Raw genomic sequence first — 18,919 nt, 5'->3', positions numbered from 1 at the left:
ATTTGCAACGCCTTCGATCTGCAACCGAGACCCACCATAACTGCATCGCATGCATCTCAGAGATTTCCATCGGACCTGGAGTCAGAACCACTTGCAAAACTTCGAGCAACCCTGTGAAGACTTGAACTCTATTTAAGTTAATTAGTCTAGTTTACTCTACTTCTAAACTAATTATAGCTATATACTTATTTGTTTTGGCAAAAGAATGATCAAATATAGAGGGTCTAGATTTGTGTATGGGGTCATGAATGATGAATTGTTTGATCCCTGCTGATTTTGGTTTATTTGTTTTTATAAAACCAACTAGCTTTTGTTAACAAAATGCTAGAGTAGAACACAAGTGTTTCTTACAAACAAAAGCAAATATTAACCTGTTTACATTCTTTGTCAAAAAGAAAAGAAAAGAAAAAAATACAACTTGTGCTTAGGTTTCAATAAAGGTTACATAGATAGCTACAAGTACTATATTTACATTAATACATGTTTCCAAATGGCACAATACATCAATTTCTTATTTATGTTTTGTACTTATAACTTTCTTGACTTGCTGCCATTACATTTTGCAAAAGTGCAAAATTTTCCAGCAAATGCTTGGCTTATTATGCTCCTTCTTCTTGATTTTTCTTTAGCTGGAAGTTCAATTAAAACCTGCAACACATGCACAAAAACACATTAGAAGAAGAAGAAGAAAAAAAATCTGGAATGTTATTTGTTTTATTTAACTGCTGAGTCACCTAGCAGCTTATTAGAAACACATGTGTACACACTTCTACCCACAATTAAGAACCTACAGACTTAAAGTTAAGTGTGTGAAGCAAGTGGCTGCTCTTAGAGCAGCTTAAAACTTGGGCAACAAGCTCAAAGCAGGAGCTGGCAGTTTGGGATAACTTTCAGATGTTTTTTCTAAGCAGGAGGTGGCAATAAGCTGCTCTTAATGTTTATCTAACTGACTGAGCTAAGCAGGAGGTGGCTAGTCTACATATAGGTTCTCATGATTTCATCTTCTAGTATAAAAAGGCCTTTACCTGCAGTAAGAAACACAAGGGAGAAAACATAGCAGAAAACAATTTAGAGACTCTAGAGTTAGCAAAGTCCAGAAAACAAGCTTTGAGAGGTTTGGAAACAAAGCCTCAGCTTTACTAAACCAGGTTTAAGGTAGGGGAAGTTTTGGGGAACCTCAAGTTTGATTATATCAGTCTATTGATGTGATTTTGAGTGATATTTGCTACTGATCAGATTGTTTATGTTGTGTAAAATATTTGTTTAGTTCATTATCATGTTGTTTTATCTAATCCTAGCTTGAAGAAAGAGTAAAAATGGTTGTGTAGTTGAGTCTAATACTCGTAAGGGACCAGCAAAGTCAGCCAATGGTATATACACTTGGGGAGAGAAGCCCCTTCAATTATTATTGATAAAACGATCTAATGTTTGGCAAGAAGACACTGGTGACCGAGATTAGTACAAGATTACTAACAATCAGAGTATAAGAAGTTATTTTCTGTATTGCATCATCACTAATTATATGTTTGAGGTTTGCTCTACTGAGCTTTAAGCTCACCCCTTTTATGATATTGTGCATATCATGCTATTGAGGGTTAGAATTTAATTTCTGGAAATCTGGGAGTAGGAGAAGGAGAAATAAATTTTTAGTTTACTGTTTTGATTTATCTTTGTACAATAAAGCTTATTTCCTAAGCTTGCTTTTGTTTCTCTTGTAAGTACTTACTTATGTAATAAAGAGTTCAACCACAAGTCACTTCTGATTCTCATTTTTTTTAATATAGTTTTTATTTGCCAAAGTGTTTCTTATCTTTGACAATTAAAAGCTATTCACACCCTTACTCTGAAAAAAAAAAAAATTGGCAGTTTTCCGGGTTAGGGTGTGACAAAGTGGTATCAAAGCCTAGTGTTTACCAGGTCATAAGACTAAGAATAGGAACTGATCTTTATAGCTACAGCAACAATCTTGAATTTTTTTTTTTGGAATGGGATGATTTTGGGTATATGGTGTTATAAATTTATTTTCTTAACTAAAGCTGCAAGTTTCTTGAATTAGATGGAACCTTCAGAGAGTATGGACAGTTGGAGAGGATTCCACATTGGACCCCAAGGGGCAAGACCTTTAAACTTGGGGGCATATGAGGTGGCCATATCTGTGGACTCTAGAAACTTTTTGGCATCCATGGTTCACCAAGTTAGTACTACAAGGCAGCGTTTCCCTGCAGAAGCACAAAGAGAGTTGGTGCGGTATCGATTAAGAGCTCACTTTGACATTGTTGTTGGAGCAATGACCTTGGAGGAAAATGAGGCTGATTACCGCTATACAAGGAACATGGTGAGGGAGAATATATTACGTGCACCTCAAGTGCAGGTACCAAATGGGGCTGCACCAAACATTGCTGTGCCAATACCAATCCCTATAGCTGGAATTTATGCTGGAGCCAACCTACCAGATTTATTCCTCCATTCTGAATCAGTGAACTCAACAAACTACCCACCCCCTTTGAATGAAACTCCGGCTATACCACACCGTTAACTAATGGAGAACCTATGAAGTAGAAGTCTGGAGGGAGGTAGTATAAATAGAATAAAAGGGGGAGCTGACTCTTTGTTTATTTCTGTTGGAAGTTTAAGCTTTAATGTTTGTATAAGTATGATAAGAACAATATGTACTAATGGTATGTTAGTTTTCCGACAAGTCCTATAAGTATTTTTTATTTTATTTTGAGTAAGTAGAAATATATGTTTGCAAGGCAGCTTCATGTCAACCTAAAGAAAAAAAAATGAAAAAAAGAAAGAAAGGGTTTCTACTGTATTTACACTATGTATTTAGTCAACTTTGAGCAACCATAGCCTTTTGATCTAGACTTTCATTTGAAAAACCATTTGCATGTGTTGAAAGCTTATACTTTAGGCCTAATATTTATATAATTTCATACAATTTCATTTAAGATTCGGTGGTTAATTTCAAGGCTAAAAGACCAAAGTCTGTATTCTGTAGTTTTTTGACCCAGTTATCTTCTTACAAAAAACTGTACATTTTGGCTGGATATTTGAATTTGGTGTCTTCATGAAAGTTTCAGTAGACATCTAAAAGATCATTTTAAAATTGATATCTCATGAAAAGGAGTTTTCTAGTGTAAGTTATGATTTTTCGAAGTTGAGGGTCTGCATCAGGAAATTTTTTCAAATTCATACTATGTTTCTGTTTGTTTCATTTGTTTTTGATAGTTTCCCTTATTCAGACTTGTTCACAAACTGAACAAAAACATTCTTAACTTTCCAACAAAGTATACCATTTTCAGACTTTATTTTCAGATAGTTGTATCATTGTGAAAGTAGCTAGCCATATCGATTTGCATATGAATTCGGTAATACTTGACTAGTTCTTCCTACAATTTTTCTTACACTAGTATTTAAATCAAGAGAGATAACATGACTATTAACCAAAAAGAATTTCAAAACCATGAAGAAGAAAGATTACCAGAAGCTATCGGCGTTCTGAGAGGATGCATGTCTTGGGTGGAAGCTCCGGTAGGCGTCGACGGCGACAAGTATGGCTAAGTATCATAGGAACCCTGGATTGGAGCCTCTCCTCCATCGTCTTTGACCTTTTGTTCATCAATTTGGTGGAGAAATTGTCTGGGTAAACGATTAGATAACTCTCAATGGGTAAAAGGATGCAAGAATTCTGGGCAAGAATCAAATTCTAGAGTTAAAAAGGGTAGGAAATTGCTGTGGCCAGTTTTTGGGTTTGACCAAAGAGAAGGGGAGGTCGGGAGTAGATCTATCCTTTCCTTACCTTACCTAGACCAACTGTTTTCTTTATCTTTTTAGTTATTAAGTGAATATTATTCTTTATACTCATGTTTGCAACAGGTGGCTGTGATCTTTGAGAATATGTATGTGTATATATGTGTGCCAGTCGAACCTTGCATCTAGTGGAGATTGAAAATGACTCAATACCACTAGGCTACAAAGAAGACAGCGGCTGTCACCTTTCCTTTAGCATTAAATCTTTCAATTTTTCTTGGATTACAATTATACCACATAAATTGAATATTACCTTGGTTAGTATATATTTATCTTCTAAGTTATTTATTGGTAACTCAATATATATATATATATATATAGATATATTTTCACGGAGCATACTTATAAGTTGGTCGGTTAAATAATTTTGTCATGCTTTATAATACCAGACATCTTATTATTATGTATGTACTTGGTTATGAAATATTTGTCTATTTTCGTTTAGACGTAAAATTAAGTTTATTATTAGAATACTAAGCGATCTCAATTTTCCTTGAGTTAAGATAGCTGAGATGGAAGAACAACATGAAGATAGCAACTCTGCAGTTATAGCTGCCATTCAAGATATGGCAAATGCCATTAGGGGAGGAAATAATAACCACCAAGAAGATACTGGAAGTCGAGTCATGAGGATTCAAGGAGAATTTCGGAAATCTCGACCACCAGTATTTAAAGGCAAAATGGATCCTATGATGGCTGAGGAATGGCTACGTCAGATTACAAGGAGTATGAATAACCAAAGAGTTCCTGAAGATTTGAAAGTCATTATCGCTTGTACTTATCTGGAAGGACAAGCATATCATTGGTGGGAATCGATCTTAAGCATGCCAAACACTGAAATCACCACCTGGTCTGCATTTGAGAACATTTTTTTGGAAAAATATTTTCCAGACACTGTGAGAGGAATGAAAGTTCGAGAATTTATAAATCTTCTTCAGCGTGACCTATCTGTGGCTGAATACCAGGCTAAGTTTGAAGAACTTATGCGATTTGCACCAACCATGATTTCAACTGAACTTACCAAAGCAAAACGGTTTCAAGATGGTCTGAGGCCTATTATTAAGGAAAAGGTGTCAATTCTTAAGCTGGAAAGGTACGCCGAGGTGGTGGACCGAGCGCTTATAGCTGAACAGAATCTTAATGAGACTAAGAGAATCTGGGAGACTCGACAACCAAATGGAGGACAAAGAAACAACAAGCGCCAAAATTTTGGTAACTCTCAATTTCGACAACAAAAACCATTTAGGATGCTCCAAGATACACGAAGTTGTTATCATTGTGGGCAAAGGGGACATGTTCATAAACATTGCCCACAGAATCAAGCATATCATGCACCACTAATGCAGCAACCTCAGTTCCGACCTGCGCAGCAACATGCTCCGTTTCAACCTCAACAGAACTGGCAGAGACCACCAACTGGGCAACAAGTACAACGACAAGGTGGACCATTTGCGCCAAATAGACCTAAGGCACCTGTTGGAGGGCGGAGGCCAGGACAACTCAATCAAGGTCGAGTATATGCTGTAGGCCAAGTGGTAGATCAAACTAATAATGCGGTGGTTGAAGGTACACTCCTAGTATTTAACACTTGTGCTTGGGTATTATTTGATCCTGGTGCAACACACTCTTTCATATCTATGTCTTTTGCTTCCATCCTTGAACTAGAGTCTGAATTCATGAGGTCATCTTTTATAATTGGATCTCCCTGGGGTGGTAGCATAAAAGTCGATAAAATATGTCGATCTTGCATAATAGAGATTTCCAATCATATTCTTATCTGTGATTTGATGATGATGGAAATGTTAGAATATGATGTTATATTGGGAATGGATTGGCTCCCAAAATACCAAGCAATCTTTGATTGTGGTAGAAAGAGGGTAACATTATGTACCTGTGAAGGTGAGACATTTACGTTTCAGGGAGATAAGGACATGATTAGACCTGAATTACTCTTGGACACTAGAAGTTGTGGTTATTTAAGAATGATTGCGCACTTGTGGAGTGAGGAGATCACTACAACCACAATAGACCTCATCCCAGTGGTTAAAGACTTTGTTGACGTATTTCCAGAAGATCTGTCCAGATTACCACCGGAACGGGAAGTGGAATTTTCCATTGAAGTTTATCCCGGCACAACACCTGTTTCAATACCTCCATATCGCATGGCTCCAAGAGAATTGAAGGAATTGAAATTACAAATTGAGGAGCTACAGAGTAAGGGCTTTATTCGACCGAGTGCCTCGCCTTGGGGAGCACCCACTCTGTTTGTGAAGAAGAAAGATGGGACTCTTAGAATGTGCATTGACTATCGTCAATTAAACAGAGTTACTGTGAAAAATAGGTATCCACTTCCGAGGATCGATGACCTTTTTGATCAGTTAAAAGGTTCCCAATTTTTCTCAAAGATTGATCTTCGTTCTGGGTATCATCAGCTTCGAGTGAAAGCGGAAGACATACAAAAGACAGCTTTCAGATCCAGGTATGGACACTATGAGTTTTTGGTCATGCCTTTCGGTTTAACAAATGCTCCCGCGGCATTCATGGATTTGATGAACCGAATATTTCGACCTTACTTGGATCAATTTGTAATTGTGTTCATTGATGACATCCTCATCTATTCAAGATCCAAAGCAGAGCATGCAGAACACTTATCTACCATTTTACAGACATTGAAGGAACATCAATTATTTGCTAAGTTCAGCAAATGTGAATTCTGGTTAACTGAAGTGAAGTTCTTAGGACATGTGATTTCAAATGAAGGCATTGCAGTGGATTCTTCCAAGGTTGAGGCGATACAAAATTGGAGTCAACCAAAGAATGTCTCAGAGATAAGAAGTTTTTAGGCTTAGCAGGATACTATAGAAGATTTATAAAGAATTTTTCTCGCTTGGCTGCTCCAATGACGAAGCTAACACAAAAAGGAGTTCCATTTATTTGGACCAATGCATGTGAAGAATCATTCCAAGAGTTGAAGACTCGTTTGACTACTGCTCCAGTGTTAATCATTCCTAAACATGGTGTAGGGTATGTAGTATACACCGATGCATCATTATGCGGATTGGGATGTGTATTAATGCAATCTGATAGAGTAGTGGCATATGCTTCTCGTCAACTAAAGACGCATGAGAGGAATTATCCAACGCATGATTTGGAATTAGCAGCTATTGTTCATGCTTTGAAGACTTGGCGACACTATCTTTATGGTGAAAGATTTGAGCTTTACTCTGATCATAAAAGTTTGAAATATCTTTTCACTCAGAAAGAACTTAACTTAAGACAACGACGTTGGATGGAGTATTTGGAGGATTATGACTTTGGATTACATTATCATCCTGGAAAAGCCAATGCAGTAGCAGATGCTCTTAGTAGGAAAAGACTTGTGGCAGGACTACAAATTCAAAAGTGGAAAATGATTGAACCAATTTGCGAGTACGAATTGTTCGTACACACGCGAAAGGGCATTACTTTCATTTATAATTTAGCTACAAGACCAATCTTGATGACAACCATCATTGAAGGTCAACAAAATGATGCTACATCTAAATCCATTCGAGAACAAATTGCAAAAGGAAATGGACCGGAAGGATGGACTCTTAAAGAAGATAAAGGTCTAAGATATTGGGGAAGATTATTTGTACCTGAAATCTTGGAATTGAGAAATCAAGTGCTTCGTGAAGCTCATCATGCAACATATACTATTCATCCAGGAGGCACAAAGATGTATCATGACTTACGTCGTCAATTTTGGTGGAGTAGTATGAAGAAGGACATTGCTATTTTTGTGGAAAAATGTCTTATATGTCAACAAGTTAAAGCGGAACATCAAAAACCAGCAGGAACACTTCAACCACTACCAGTAGCTGAGTGGAAATGGGATCACATCACCATGGATTTTGTGACTGGGTTACCACGTTCTCAGAGAAGTCGGGATGCCATATGGGTGATTGTGGATCGATTAACCAAGTCTGCACATTTTATACCAGTTAAGACGACAGATTCTACAGAGACACTTGCTAAGCTATATATAAATGAGATAGTGAGACTACATGGGACTCCTATTTCAATCACATCTGATAGAGATTCCAAGTTCACCTCACAACTTTGGGAAAGCTTACAAAATGCACTCAGAACTGAGTTGCACTTTAGTACTGCATTTCATCCTCAGACTGACGGCCAGTCAGAAAGGACCATTCAAATTTTGGAAGATATGCTACGGTCATGTGTCCTAGATTTTCATGGAAGTTGGGAAGATCATCTACCATTAGCAGAATTTGCTTACAACAACAGTTTTCAATCAAGTATAGGAATGGCACCTTATGAAGCATTATATGGAAGGCCTTGTAGATCACCTTTATGTTGGACGGAAGTAGGTGAAACAATTTTATTAGGACCCGATTTGGTGCAAGAGACCACCGAAAAGATAAAATTGATCAAGCAACATTTGTTAACTTCCCAAAGTAGACAAAAGAGTTATGCGGATCAGAGAAGGAGGCCGTTGGAATTCAGTATTGGTGATCATGTATTTCTAAAGGTATCACCTCGCAAGGGAATCAAAAGGTTTGGACAGTCCGGAAAGCTATCACCAAGGTTTATTGGACCTTTTGAAATTCTAGAAAGGATCGGAGAAGTAGCTTACAAGTTGGCATTACCCCCTCAACTTTCAGGCATTCATGATGTGTTTCATGTCTCTATGCTTCGAAAGTATCATCCAGACCCATCCCATATTTTGAATTGGAGTGAACTTGAGTTAGATGAAGAATTATCATTTGAGAATAGACCAATACGAATATTGGATCATAAAGAGCAAGTACTTCGAACAAAGACTATTCCATTGGTCAAAGTACTTTGGAAACATGGGAATATAGAGGAAGCCACATGGGAACTAGAGACTGAACTACGCAAGAAATACCCTGAACTCTTCTAAATCCCGGTATGATCTAAATTTCGAGGACGAAATTTTTTTTAGGAGGATAGATTGTGAAGACTTGAACTCTATTTAAGTTAATTAGTCTAGTTTACTCTACTTCTAAACTAATTATAGCTATATACTTATTTGTTTTGGCAAAAGAATGATCAAATATAGAGGGTCTAGATTTGTGTATGGGGTCATGAATGATGAATTGTTTGATCCCTGCTGATTTTGGTTTATTTGTTTTTATAAAACCAACTAGCTTTTGTTAACAAAATGCTAGAGTAGAACACAAGTGTTTCTTACAAACAAAAGCAAATATTAACCTGTTTACATTCTTTGTCAAAAAGAAAAGAAAAGAAAAAAATACAACTTGTGCTTAGGTTTCAATAAAGGTTACATAGATAGCTACAAGTACTATATTTACATTAATACATGTTTCCAAATGGCACAATACATCAATTTCTTATTTATGTTTTGTACTTATAACTTTCTTGACTTGCTGCCATTACATTTTGCAAAAGTGCAAAATTTTCCAGCAAATGCTTGGCTTATTATGCTCCTTCTTCTTGATTTTTCTTTAGCTGGAAGTTCAATTAAAACCTGCAACACATGCACAAAAACACATTAGAAGAAGAAGAAGAAAAAAAATCTGGAATGTTATTTGTTTTATTTAACTGCTGAGTCACCTAGCAGCTTATTAGAAACACATGTGTACACACTTCTACCCACAATTAAGAACCTACAGACTTAAAGTTAAGTGTGTGAAGCAAGTGGCTGCTCTTAGAGCAGCTTAAAACTTGGGCAACAAGCTCAAAGCAGGAGCTGGCAGTTTGGGATAACTTTCAGATGTTTTTTCTAAGCAGGAGGTGGCAATAAGCTTCTCTTAATGTTTATCTAACTGACTGAGCTAAGCAGGAGGTGGCTAGTCTACATATAGGTTCTCATGATTTCATCTTCTAGTATAAAAAGGCCTTTACCTGCAGTAAGAAACACAAGGGAGAAAACATAGCAGAAAACAATTTAGAGACTCTAGAGTTAGCAAAGTCCAGAAAACAAGCTTTGAGAGGTTTGGAAACAAAGCCTCAGCTTTACTAAACCAGGTTTAAGGTAGGGGAAGTTTTGGGGAACCTCAAGTTTGATTATATCAGTCTATTGATGTGATTTTGAGTGATATTTGCTACTGATCAGATTGTTTATGTTGTGTAAAATATTTGTTTAGTTCATTATCATGTTGTTTTATCTAATCCTAGCTTGAAGAAAGAGTAAAAATGGTTGTGTAGTTGAGTCTAATACTCGTAAGGGACCAGCAAAGTCAGCCAATGGTATATACACTTGGGGAGAGAAGCCCCTTCAATTATTATTGATAAAACGATCTAATGTTTGGCAAGAAGACACTGGTGACCGAGATTAGTACAAGATTACTAACAATCAGAGTATAAGAAGTTATTTTCTGTATTGCATCATCACTAATTATATGTTTGAGGTTTGCTCTACTGAGCTTTAAGCTCACCCCTTTTATGATATTGTGCATATCATGCTATTGAGGGTTAGAATTTAATTTCTGGAAATCTGGGAGTAGGAGAAGGAGAAATAAATTTTTAGTTTACTGTTTTGATTTATCTTTGTACAATAAAGCTTATTTCCTAAGCTTGCTTTTGTTTCTCTTGTAAGTACTTACTTATGTAATAAAGAGTTCAACCACAAGTCACTTCTGATTCTCATTTTTTTTAATATAGTTTTTATTTGCCAAAGTGTTTCTTATCTTTGACAATTAAAAGCTATTCACACCCTTACTCTGAAAAAAAAAAAAATTGGCAGTTTTCCGGGTTAGGGTGTGACAAACCCCATACCAGAGCCTCTGGAACGCTAGCAGCAATCCCTGTCCAGCAGCAGACCAAGAGTCATTGGTGAGGCCAAAAGGTCAACCCAACTACCATAGCCTCCGTCGGACGAGAGCGATCACTTAGTTGAAGCTGCCTCCGACCTTTAGGGTTTTCGAGATAGAGAAGTTCGAGAGAGTTAGACTACCTCCAAAATTATGAAGCACATTAATTGTGTACGAGAGTGGAATCCTGATATCACATTGATTGTTTTCAATAGTTGGATATCACTGCGCAAAAAAGTTGAAGCACTTATGCCTCGTTTGGTTCGGGGAAAGTAAGCATCGAGAAAAGAAAATTGTTCATTTCTTACGTCTGGTATGCAAAAGGAAAGGAAATGCTTTCCTGAAGCAAAAGAAAATCGGGGGAAAATGGTTCATTCCATATTTCAAATGAATCACTTTCCTCTATTATTTCTTTGCATTTATTATTCACAATACATTATTTTATTGCATTAATTACAGACTTTTTAACAACTTTCCTTACGTTACCAAACATCAGAATGGAAAGTTTTTCGGAAATTTCATTTCCCTTCTTATGGAAAAGACAAATGAATTACTTTCCAATTTTCGAACCAAACGAGGCCTGGTAAATTTAACTCTAGATATATACCTAATATTCAACTAGGAGAGAACAGAGAAGTAAGGACATGATGTCGTTGTAAAAGATAACTCTGGCATATTCTCATTTTATATATGATCCTAGACATCGCGCCACATTAACAATCGTACACAACCCATCACATACCAGATCACAACCGTCAAACTTAACAAGAGTGTCCACCAAGAATAATCGACGGCCAAAATCAAAGAAAGGTGGAACCCGCCGGCAAGGATGTTCCAGAAACCAATCATAGTTTGGCAATGAATACCTTCTCTTTAGACCCTGTTACAGTGGGCCCCGCTGGGCTCAATCATACATGTTGCCACGTATGAACAATAAACCAGAGACGGATAAAACTAAAACAAAAAAAAAAACAATTTTGTTTTGTTTTTAATAATTGGATAAATACGACAAGATTTTCTATATAAGTAGGAAAAAAAGCAAGCAAAGCCTCCCACTCTGTATTTTATCATCGTCAACTAACCCAACACGGGATTTTGCGGACTTTCTCATCACAAAGTTCCCTTCTTGTTTCTCATTTTCTTCTGGGTTTGTCTTCAGACTTCCATTTTCATCTGGGTAATTTTCCTTTTCTCTCTCTTTTGTTTCCTGTAAAAGTTAGTGTCTTGTATCGTCGATTTAATCTGTTACTGATGCTTGTTGGACCCAGTTGTTTGTTTAGGTCAAAATTTTAGCTTCTGATGATCTTGTTTTTTCTGTAAAGATTGAGTCTTGGAGGATCAAATTTTGATTGGGTACTTCAATTTAACATGTATTTTTTTTTTTTTTTATTTTATGTTTCATTTTTTGGGTTTGACTTTGTTGTTTTTCTGGATGATTGCATAGATGATTTTGTTGTTGTTGTTGATTATAACTCATGCTTGATTCTTTGGAGAGAATTCAGCAGATAAAGAACATTTCTTTGAACTGTTTCATGTGGAATCGGATCGGTTTAGGTTCTTATTTATTGTTGCTTATGTTGGATGTTGATTTCAGCAGGAATGGCAAAGAGTTACTTCAAGCAAGAACATGATCTTGGTGAGTCCCAGTTTTTTATATCTCCAAGAGTAGCTTTTATTGCTTTGTAGATATCATGTTTATGTGCAAGAAAAGACTTTGATTGAGTGAAGTTATGAACATATACGGTTGGGTTTGTTTTCAGAGAAGAGGAGGGCTGAGGCTGCTAGGATTAGGGAGAAATACCCTGATAGAATTCCGGTAAGAATCTGAATTTGAAACTCAGTTATCCATTTTCAATTACTATTGAAAATGTAATTGCGTGGTATAGAATTTGTTATGTTGTAGTGGGTTTTGAACTTTGGATGTTTCTGCACCATATCATAATCCTGCACTTTACCTGCTTGTAAATGATCATCATCATCATCATCATCAGTTTTAATGAGATTATATCAAGAAGATTGCAGATGGAAGGGCTTTTATTTGATCATATAAGAAAGTAAAATGCATCTCAAAACTGACAGGATATATTATTTTAGCTTTCTGGTCTAATATCTTGCTTATGATTTAAGGTGATTGTGGAGAAGGCAGAAAGAAGTGATATCCCAAACATTGATAAGAAAAAGTAAGCTTTACTTCATAACTTGATGGTGCTTTTGCTGCATTTCCTGGTTTAGTTTTGCTGCTTGTTTATGCATATTTTGATCTTCTATTTGGTCAATACTAACAAACTTGACATCTTTCCGGTTTTGGAAAAAATGCTGTCTCTTCATTCATATATTCTTGCAAAGGCGAAAGTAGGGTATTTTTATTTGTGGGGTGATGGTCTTCTTCATTTTTCTTTCGTTAACTATGGGCTGATCGTAAAATTACATACAGGTACCTTGTTCCGGCTGATCTAACTGTAGGACAATTTGTTTATGTCATCCGCAAAAGGATTAAATTAAGTGCAGAGAAGGCAATCTTTATATTCGTGGACAATGTTCTTCCACCAACGGGTAAATTCATGTGATATTTTCATTTAGAGGAGGGTGTTATCTTGCTTGGACCTTTTGATTGATTATGCTCCACCATTAACTGCTCTCTCTGTTTGCAGGGGCAATTATGTCTGCCATATATGAAGAGAAGAAGGATGAGGATGGGTTTCTCTATGTCACTTACAGCGGTGAGAACACATTCGGTTCCCAGATCCCAAGTTAGCCCTTGATTATTTGGATACCAACAACCCATCTTTCTTCCAGTGCCGTCTCCATCTCCTGTTCTGATGCTTCAGTTATTAACTTGTTATGCCTACTTCATAAACACCTGTTTATTAAATGGTGAAAAATTGTATAGTTGCATACTGTAAATAATTTCTAAGTTCTCGGTTTAACTCATTGCTTGTTTGCTATTCGTAATTATCAATGAAGATCTCTGTTTTAGTTCCAGTTTTGGATGGATCATGGTTATGTGTGGGTTTGATTTTCTCCAAAGTTTTAAAGCACATAAGACGGTACATGTGAATTGGACAAAAACTTATTTGTTGCTGCATCCTTGCTTGTCAAATGAATATTCAATGGGATTTATGAATAATGACTGTGTTATTGCTGTTGTAGACTTATTCTGGGTTCCTTGTCCCGCACTCACTGCCTTTATTGTGCTTGCCGCCCTAGTTTGCTTGCTAGTCTAGCACTCTAGCTTATGCTTAGGTTGAACTAAAGAAGAGAATTTCTGAAAGAATGTATGATGGGCCAGATTGAATTTTCTTGGTTTCACCATCCATGGAAGACTAAAATACATCCCAAAAACCTCATACGCGATCAAATTCATTATCTTGTTTTGCTTGCCATTTGCAGGTCATCTATCTTAAGTTAAGAGCAGCTCATTTGTATGAATGCAATTTGTACTTTTTGTGGTTAATATCTTTTATTAAAGTTGAGGTTTTATAAGTTCCATTACGTAACTTCTTCCCCCTCAGCATTGGTCTAGCATCGAAATTTTTTTACTACACCAGCTAAGATTTAGACTAGTGGTAAAGTATTTCTCTTCAACGTAGTGTTGATAGACATCTTGAGTCCTTCCCTACGTGGGCAAATCCAATTGCTGTATTAAAATCAAGTAGTAGAGTATAAATTATTAAGAGTGGTTTATCCCCAACTGTCCATTTCAAATAAGTCACATCTGCTTCGTCGAATTGAACCGTTTAAATGTTAAAATCAACTCCAATGATTATTAAATATTCCTCCTAGGATAAAATTTTCAGTTGAATTCTTATTAAAGAAAGAGTTAAAATTAGAACTCGGCTTTCAAGGTAAGGGAAGTATAAGTTATGTTGATGTTTGTCATACATCAATTTTTTTATAAATATATATTAAATTAAATTAGTTGGTGAAACCTGTTATACAGGTCAACATGATATCCATTTATAATTTGACATGACAATAAATGGGTCAGTATTTTTTTTTGGGGTGTTTTGGATTGTGGGTCCCTGTAAATAGGCTAGATACAACTCGTGTTCGACTCGTATTCGGCTCGATTTTAGCTCGTTCGGCTCGTGTTAGTAAGATAAATAAGTCGAGTTTGAGCTCAATATTAGGCTCGACAAAAAAAACGAGCTGAGCTTGAACAAGGATATATTCGGCTTGTCTACATCATGAGTATCTCGAGTTTGTTAAAACTCGACTCATGAAAATTTATAGTATAAATAAAAATTTAATTTTTCTAATCTCAAATCTTTAATTTTTTTTTTTATTACATTCATTTTCAGTTGGAAGATAATCTGAGAATTTAAGTAAAATATAATACAATAAAGTCAAAAGGGATTTGTGTGGATTAGGGTTATTATTACAAATGGTACATGAACTTTTCCTCTATTTTATCAATGGTTCCTGAACTTCAATTTTGATCACAACCAGTACCCGAACTTTTCGATTTCATTTTAAATGGTACCTAAGGCCACCTTCGGTCACTATTCCAGCCAAAAAACCCAAATCTGAAAAAATAAAAAGTAAAAAAATAATTTCAAGGCAAGTCTATTATCAAAAAATCATCACTATATATGATCACAACCCTTGAAATCATCAAAAATCATCACTACGATCGCCTCCCATGCCGTTTTTAGTCAAAATAGTGACCGGAGATGGCTCTAGGTACCATTTAAAATGAAATCGAAAAGTTCGGGTACTGGTTGTGATCAAAATTGAAGTTCAGGTACCATCAATAAAATTGAGGTATAGTTCAGGTACCATTTGTGATAATAACTCTGTGGATTATTATTCTAAATTTTCTTTCTTTCTTTTTAAAATTTTAAATTTAAAGTCAAATGAACCCAGCCGAGCCTATTTAAGCTCGAGCTTGTCCAATAAATTGAGCCTAGCTCGGGCTTAAGAAAAATATTCAAGCCGAGCCGAGCTTGAGCATGGAAAAAAAAAATTCAAGCTTTAGCCAGGCTCGAGCTCGATAAAAAACAAATGAGCCGAACATGATCATTTTGATATTCACTCCGGCTCAGCTCATTTACACCCCTAATTGTGGGGTAGATAACGGTGAAACGAAAGCTAGTTCTTGGTTTAAATGAAAGATCAAAGTAAACATATTTTATTTTATTGTCTCCTTCCATGACAATAAATGGGTCAGTAGATTTTTTTTTTTTTCCAATAATGTTTACATTAGTTCAACTCCGGTGGGATGAGATGCACTTGAGAATAACAAATAAGATGCCTCAGTTTCCACTTTGCAAGCCAACAAATAAGAAAGAAACTCAAATGAATATTAGGATATTTAAAACGATTAATTAGTAAACTCTACAAAATTAATATGTTAAGAAAAACCAACAATATGCATGTCATACTAGCACGGTCTTCTTTACCAAAAGCAACAAATGCAATCTCTATTGACACACTGCTTACAAATTTAGAATTGTAGGGGAAAAAGGGCCTTAGAGTGAAAAGTCCCTCACGCTTAAACTTAGCAATGAGGTCCCTTTGTGTTGCAACTGTTATGCATTCGAGGAAATGTGTATTAATTTAGTCATTCAACCTTACTAATCTGACCACTGGACATGAGAATCATGTGCATCTTAACTTACAAAAAAATAAAAGGTTACTGGAGTTGTTAAAGAAGTAAATATTGTTTGAGCCCAAAAGTATTTTTGGCAAGATCTCTTAGGGGATTTAGCACAGCGGGCTGATACCTGCGGCCCAAAAATAAGCCTACTTGGGTTTGGGTTACAGCTTCACCCATTCCATGATCCATAAGGAAAATGAGTCCTTATTGGAGTTAAGTAGCGAAGATCGAATAGGAAACTTCAATTAATAATCCTTCTATGGTAAGGAATAGTCGAAACTCTAGGTATAAATACCAGGTTTCAAGGACGAATTACACACAACTCTTCAATTAACTAATCATACAGATTATCAAAGCCTCTCCGGAGCAAACCTACCTACAACCTAGTTGCAACCCAATGAAGTAAGGGTAACGCCCTCGCAACCTAGCGAAGCTAAAGATACACTTTAGCAAACCTATGCTTTCTCCAAACTTCCCAGTGATTGCTCTGCTCAACCTACAAACGTTGAGTATCGATTCGGTGATGTGAAGAGATCACAACCAAAGCCCTTACCCGTAAGGCAAGAAGTCATTTTCCGGAAGGCAGAGAAAAGAACCTTGTGACGAGGTTGGTGCTCTCCTCGTCCACATCGTTTGATCAAGAAGTCAGGTCAAGGGATTCTCTGACGATTGCACCCCACGGTGCTGGCACACCTGCGCACACACTCAAAAGAGACAGTTTGCACCCATATTGGTTTTGGAGCCAAACAAATGTAATGACCAAATTTGTGATTTTTGAACCCCATAGACCAATTAAGTTTTTGTGTCAGAATAGAGGACCAAAAATATGCTTTGCTGTTAAATAATTGCAAAATTGAGATGCTGAATCAAATGGTTAATCAACTCAGCTGGAAGAAAACAAACTGTAGAAACTTTGTAACCTCGGAAAGCAGTCAAGAAGTGAAAAATAAGGATCAAAATCTTCAAGTTCATTGAGCCTATAAGGTGGCTGAAAAACATAAAGCAACTACATGCCTAACAATTGACCAAATTATGTCCTAACAAAATATCAATACCAAAGCCCTAATTTTCTACTACAGAAATGATCTCAGCATGGCCTAAATTTCTACTACATAAATGATCACAGCATGGCCTAAAAGGTCTATTGGCCATGCCTTTGATTAAGATTGATAAATTTAGTTTTAATATACTGATATCTAGCTATATTTACACTACAAATACTGCATCACTGTTTACGAGTCAAATGACTATTGCCCATCAGCATATGTGACATTGACATGTCTATTTGCATGCTATACCCACTGCCAGTACGAGGACCACCACCACCATCAACATTCACAGCTAATCCTTGGAAGTATTAGACAATAGAAGTTTAAATTGTTCAAGAAATTAGATCGATCAAAAAATTTCCCAAGATTAGAGTCGGGATTGTTGGATTATTCATATAGCAAGTAAAATCGTTTGCTTTTTACTTTTTTTGGGAAACAGACGAAGATCTTTGCACCATGTTTATTCCCAACAATGCAAAATTTTAACTTGAGAATAGGAATCGTGGTGCATGGTGTTGGTGGGAAATTGAACACCAATTTGAAGCAAATAAGGATTACTTAAGGATGACAGGAAGTAAACAAGGTTAATTGAAGAAAACTTACTAGCGTGCTGTGTCGACATATCCTTCCTCGATCAAGCTCTTCCTCATTCCTCTCGTCTTCTCCTCTTCAAATTAGGGTTTTCTCTTAGAACAAAATTAGACAAAAACTAAATGACTGTTGTAAAAAATGGACGAGTAATCTGGACGGGGACAATATTCTTCCTCTAATGTTCTTCTTCTCCTTTTCAATTTAGGGTTTTCTTAATTTTATTTTTTGATATGTAATTGGGAATCTTGAAAAAAAAATTTGATATAGGTTAACAGGTAAGCATGTTACCACTATTGAATATTCTAGACCATCAGATATATTCGACTTTTAATTAAATCCAGCGGTCTAAATTATTCAAAAAACTTGATGTATGACATACGTCAACATATGCTAGAATTTTCCTTCAAGGTATAATATGAATTTATTTAGTCTGTATCCTTTTTGAGGCCATTCTTATGAAATTATAGATCATAATTTCATGCATTGCTCTTTTGCTACTCAAAGTTGGTCTAACTTATCAAATTGCCTTACTCTGATAAACTGGAACGAAAGCTTTGTGGAGTTGTTAGAAGCTTTACAAAAGAACTCTATCCAAAATCGTTTCTTTGAGTTTTTATGTAAGATTTTATTGTTTAGTTGGAAAATTTGGCATGCTTGGAATAAATCGCACTTTCAACAAATTTTTTTTTTACTTTGTCAAGGGGAACCCAAAGACTTCTTAGACCCAAGATAAACCCCTTTGGCGCATGTGAAATGCTCCAACTATGCATTGCAGCATAGTGCCTGGTCACTTTGATAGCTTCGGGGTTCGAACCTAGATTGGGAAGCACACCCAACTAGGCAAGAACGACCACTAGGCCACTTGCAGTGGTTGCAATTTCAACAACTTGACCCCTCTCCAGACCAAATTATTTATGGCGCTGTCTCTCTAAGGTTAAGCTATTGAAAGGTGATCCTATGCATGTTAAATCAAAGGCTTCTAAATCCGAGTTGTATTTAGTGTGGCCTCTTTTCTTTTGAGTTTGGTGGTGGGCATAATGCCTCAAATTGGTCGTCACAGAGGAGCTAAT

General features: G+C 36.3%; 1 protein-coding gene and 1 long non-coding RNA gene across 3 annotated transcripts; one reads left to right on the top strand and one right to left on the bottom strand.

The window, feature by feature from the left end:
• Positions 1-271: 271 nt before the first annotated feature.
• Positions 272-3,888, bottom strand: LOC112175458. The gene is made up of 2 exons (XR_002926458.2): positions 3,485-3,888; positions 272-648 (listed from the first exon to the last, which is right to left on the bottom strand). It is a non-coding gene; the product is annotated as an uncharacterized LOC112175458 (long non-coding RNA).
• Positions 3,889-11,632: 7,744 nt separating this feature from the next.
• Positions 11,633-13,592, top strand: LOC112180831 (autophagy-related protein 8f). 2 transcript variants are annotated; one of them, XM_024319389.2, is made up of 6 exons: positions 11,633-11,787; positions 12,205-12,246; positions 12,371-12,426; positions 12,738-12,790; positions 13,045-13,163; positions 13,262-13,592. In XM_024319389.2, the coding sequence occupies exons 2-6, from the start codon at positions 12,210-12,212 to the stop codon at positions 13,363-13,365; spliced, it is 369 nt and encodes a 122-aa protein (XP_024175157.1). In that variant the 5' UTR covers positions 11,633-11,787; positions 12,205-12,209; the 3' UTR covers positions 13,366-13,592. The 2 variants fall into 2 exon arrangements, with proteins under 2 accessions (XP_024175157.1, XP_024175158.1); XM_024319390.2 differs by having other exon boundaries at positions 11,638-11,787; positions 12,208-12,246.
• Positions 13,593-18,919: the final 5,327 nt, after the last annotated feature.

Source organism: Rosa chinensis, chromosome 7 (genome assembly GCF_002994745.2).
Source record: "Rosa chinensis cultivar Old Blush chromosome 7, RchiOBHm-V2, whole genome shotgun sequence".
NCBI classification, from domain to species: Eukaryota; Viridiplantae; Streptophyta; class Magnoliopsida; order Rosales; family Rosaceae; genus Rosa; species Rosa chinensis.
This window is presented reverse-complemented; position numbering and strand designations above follow the sequence as displayed.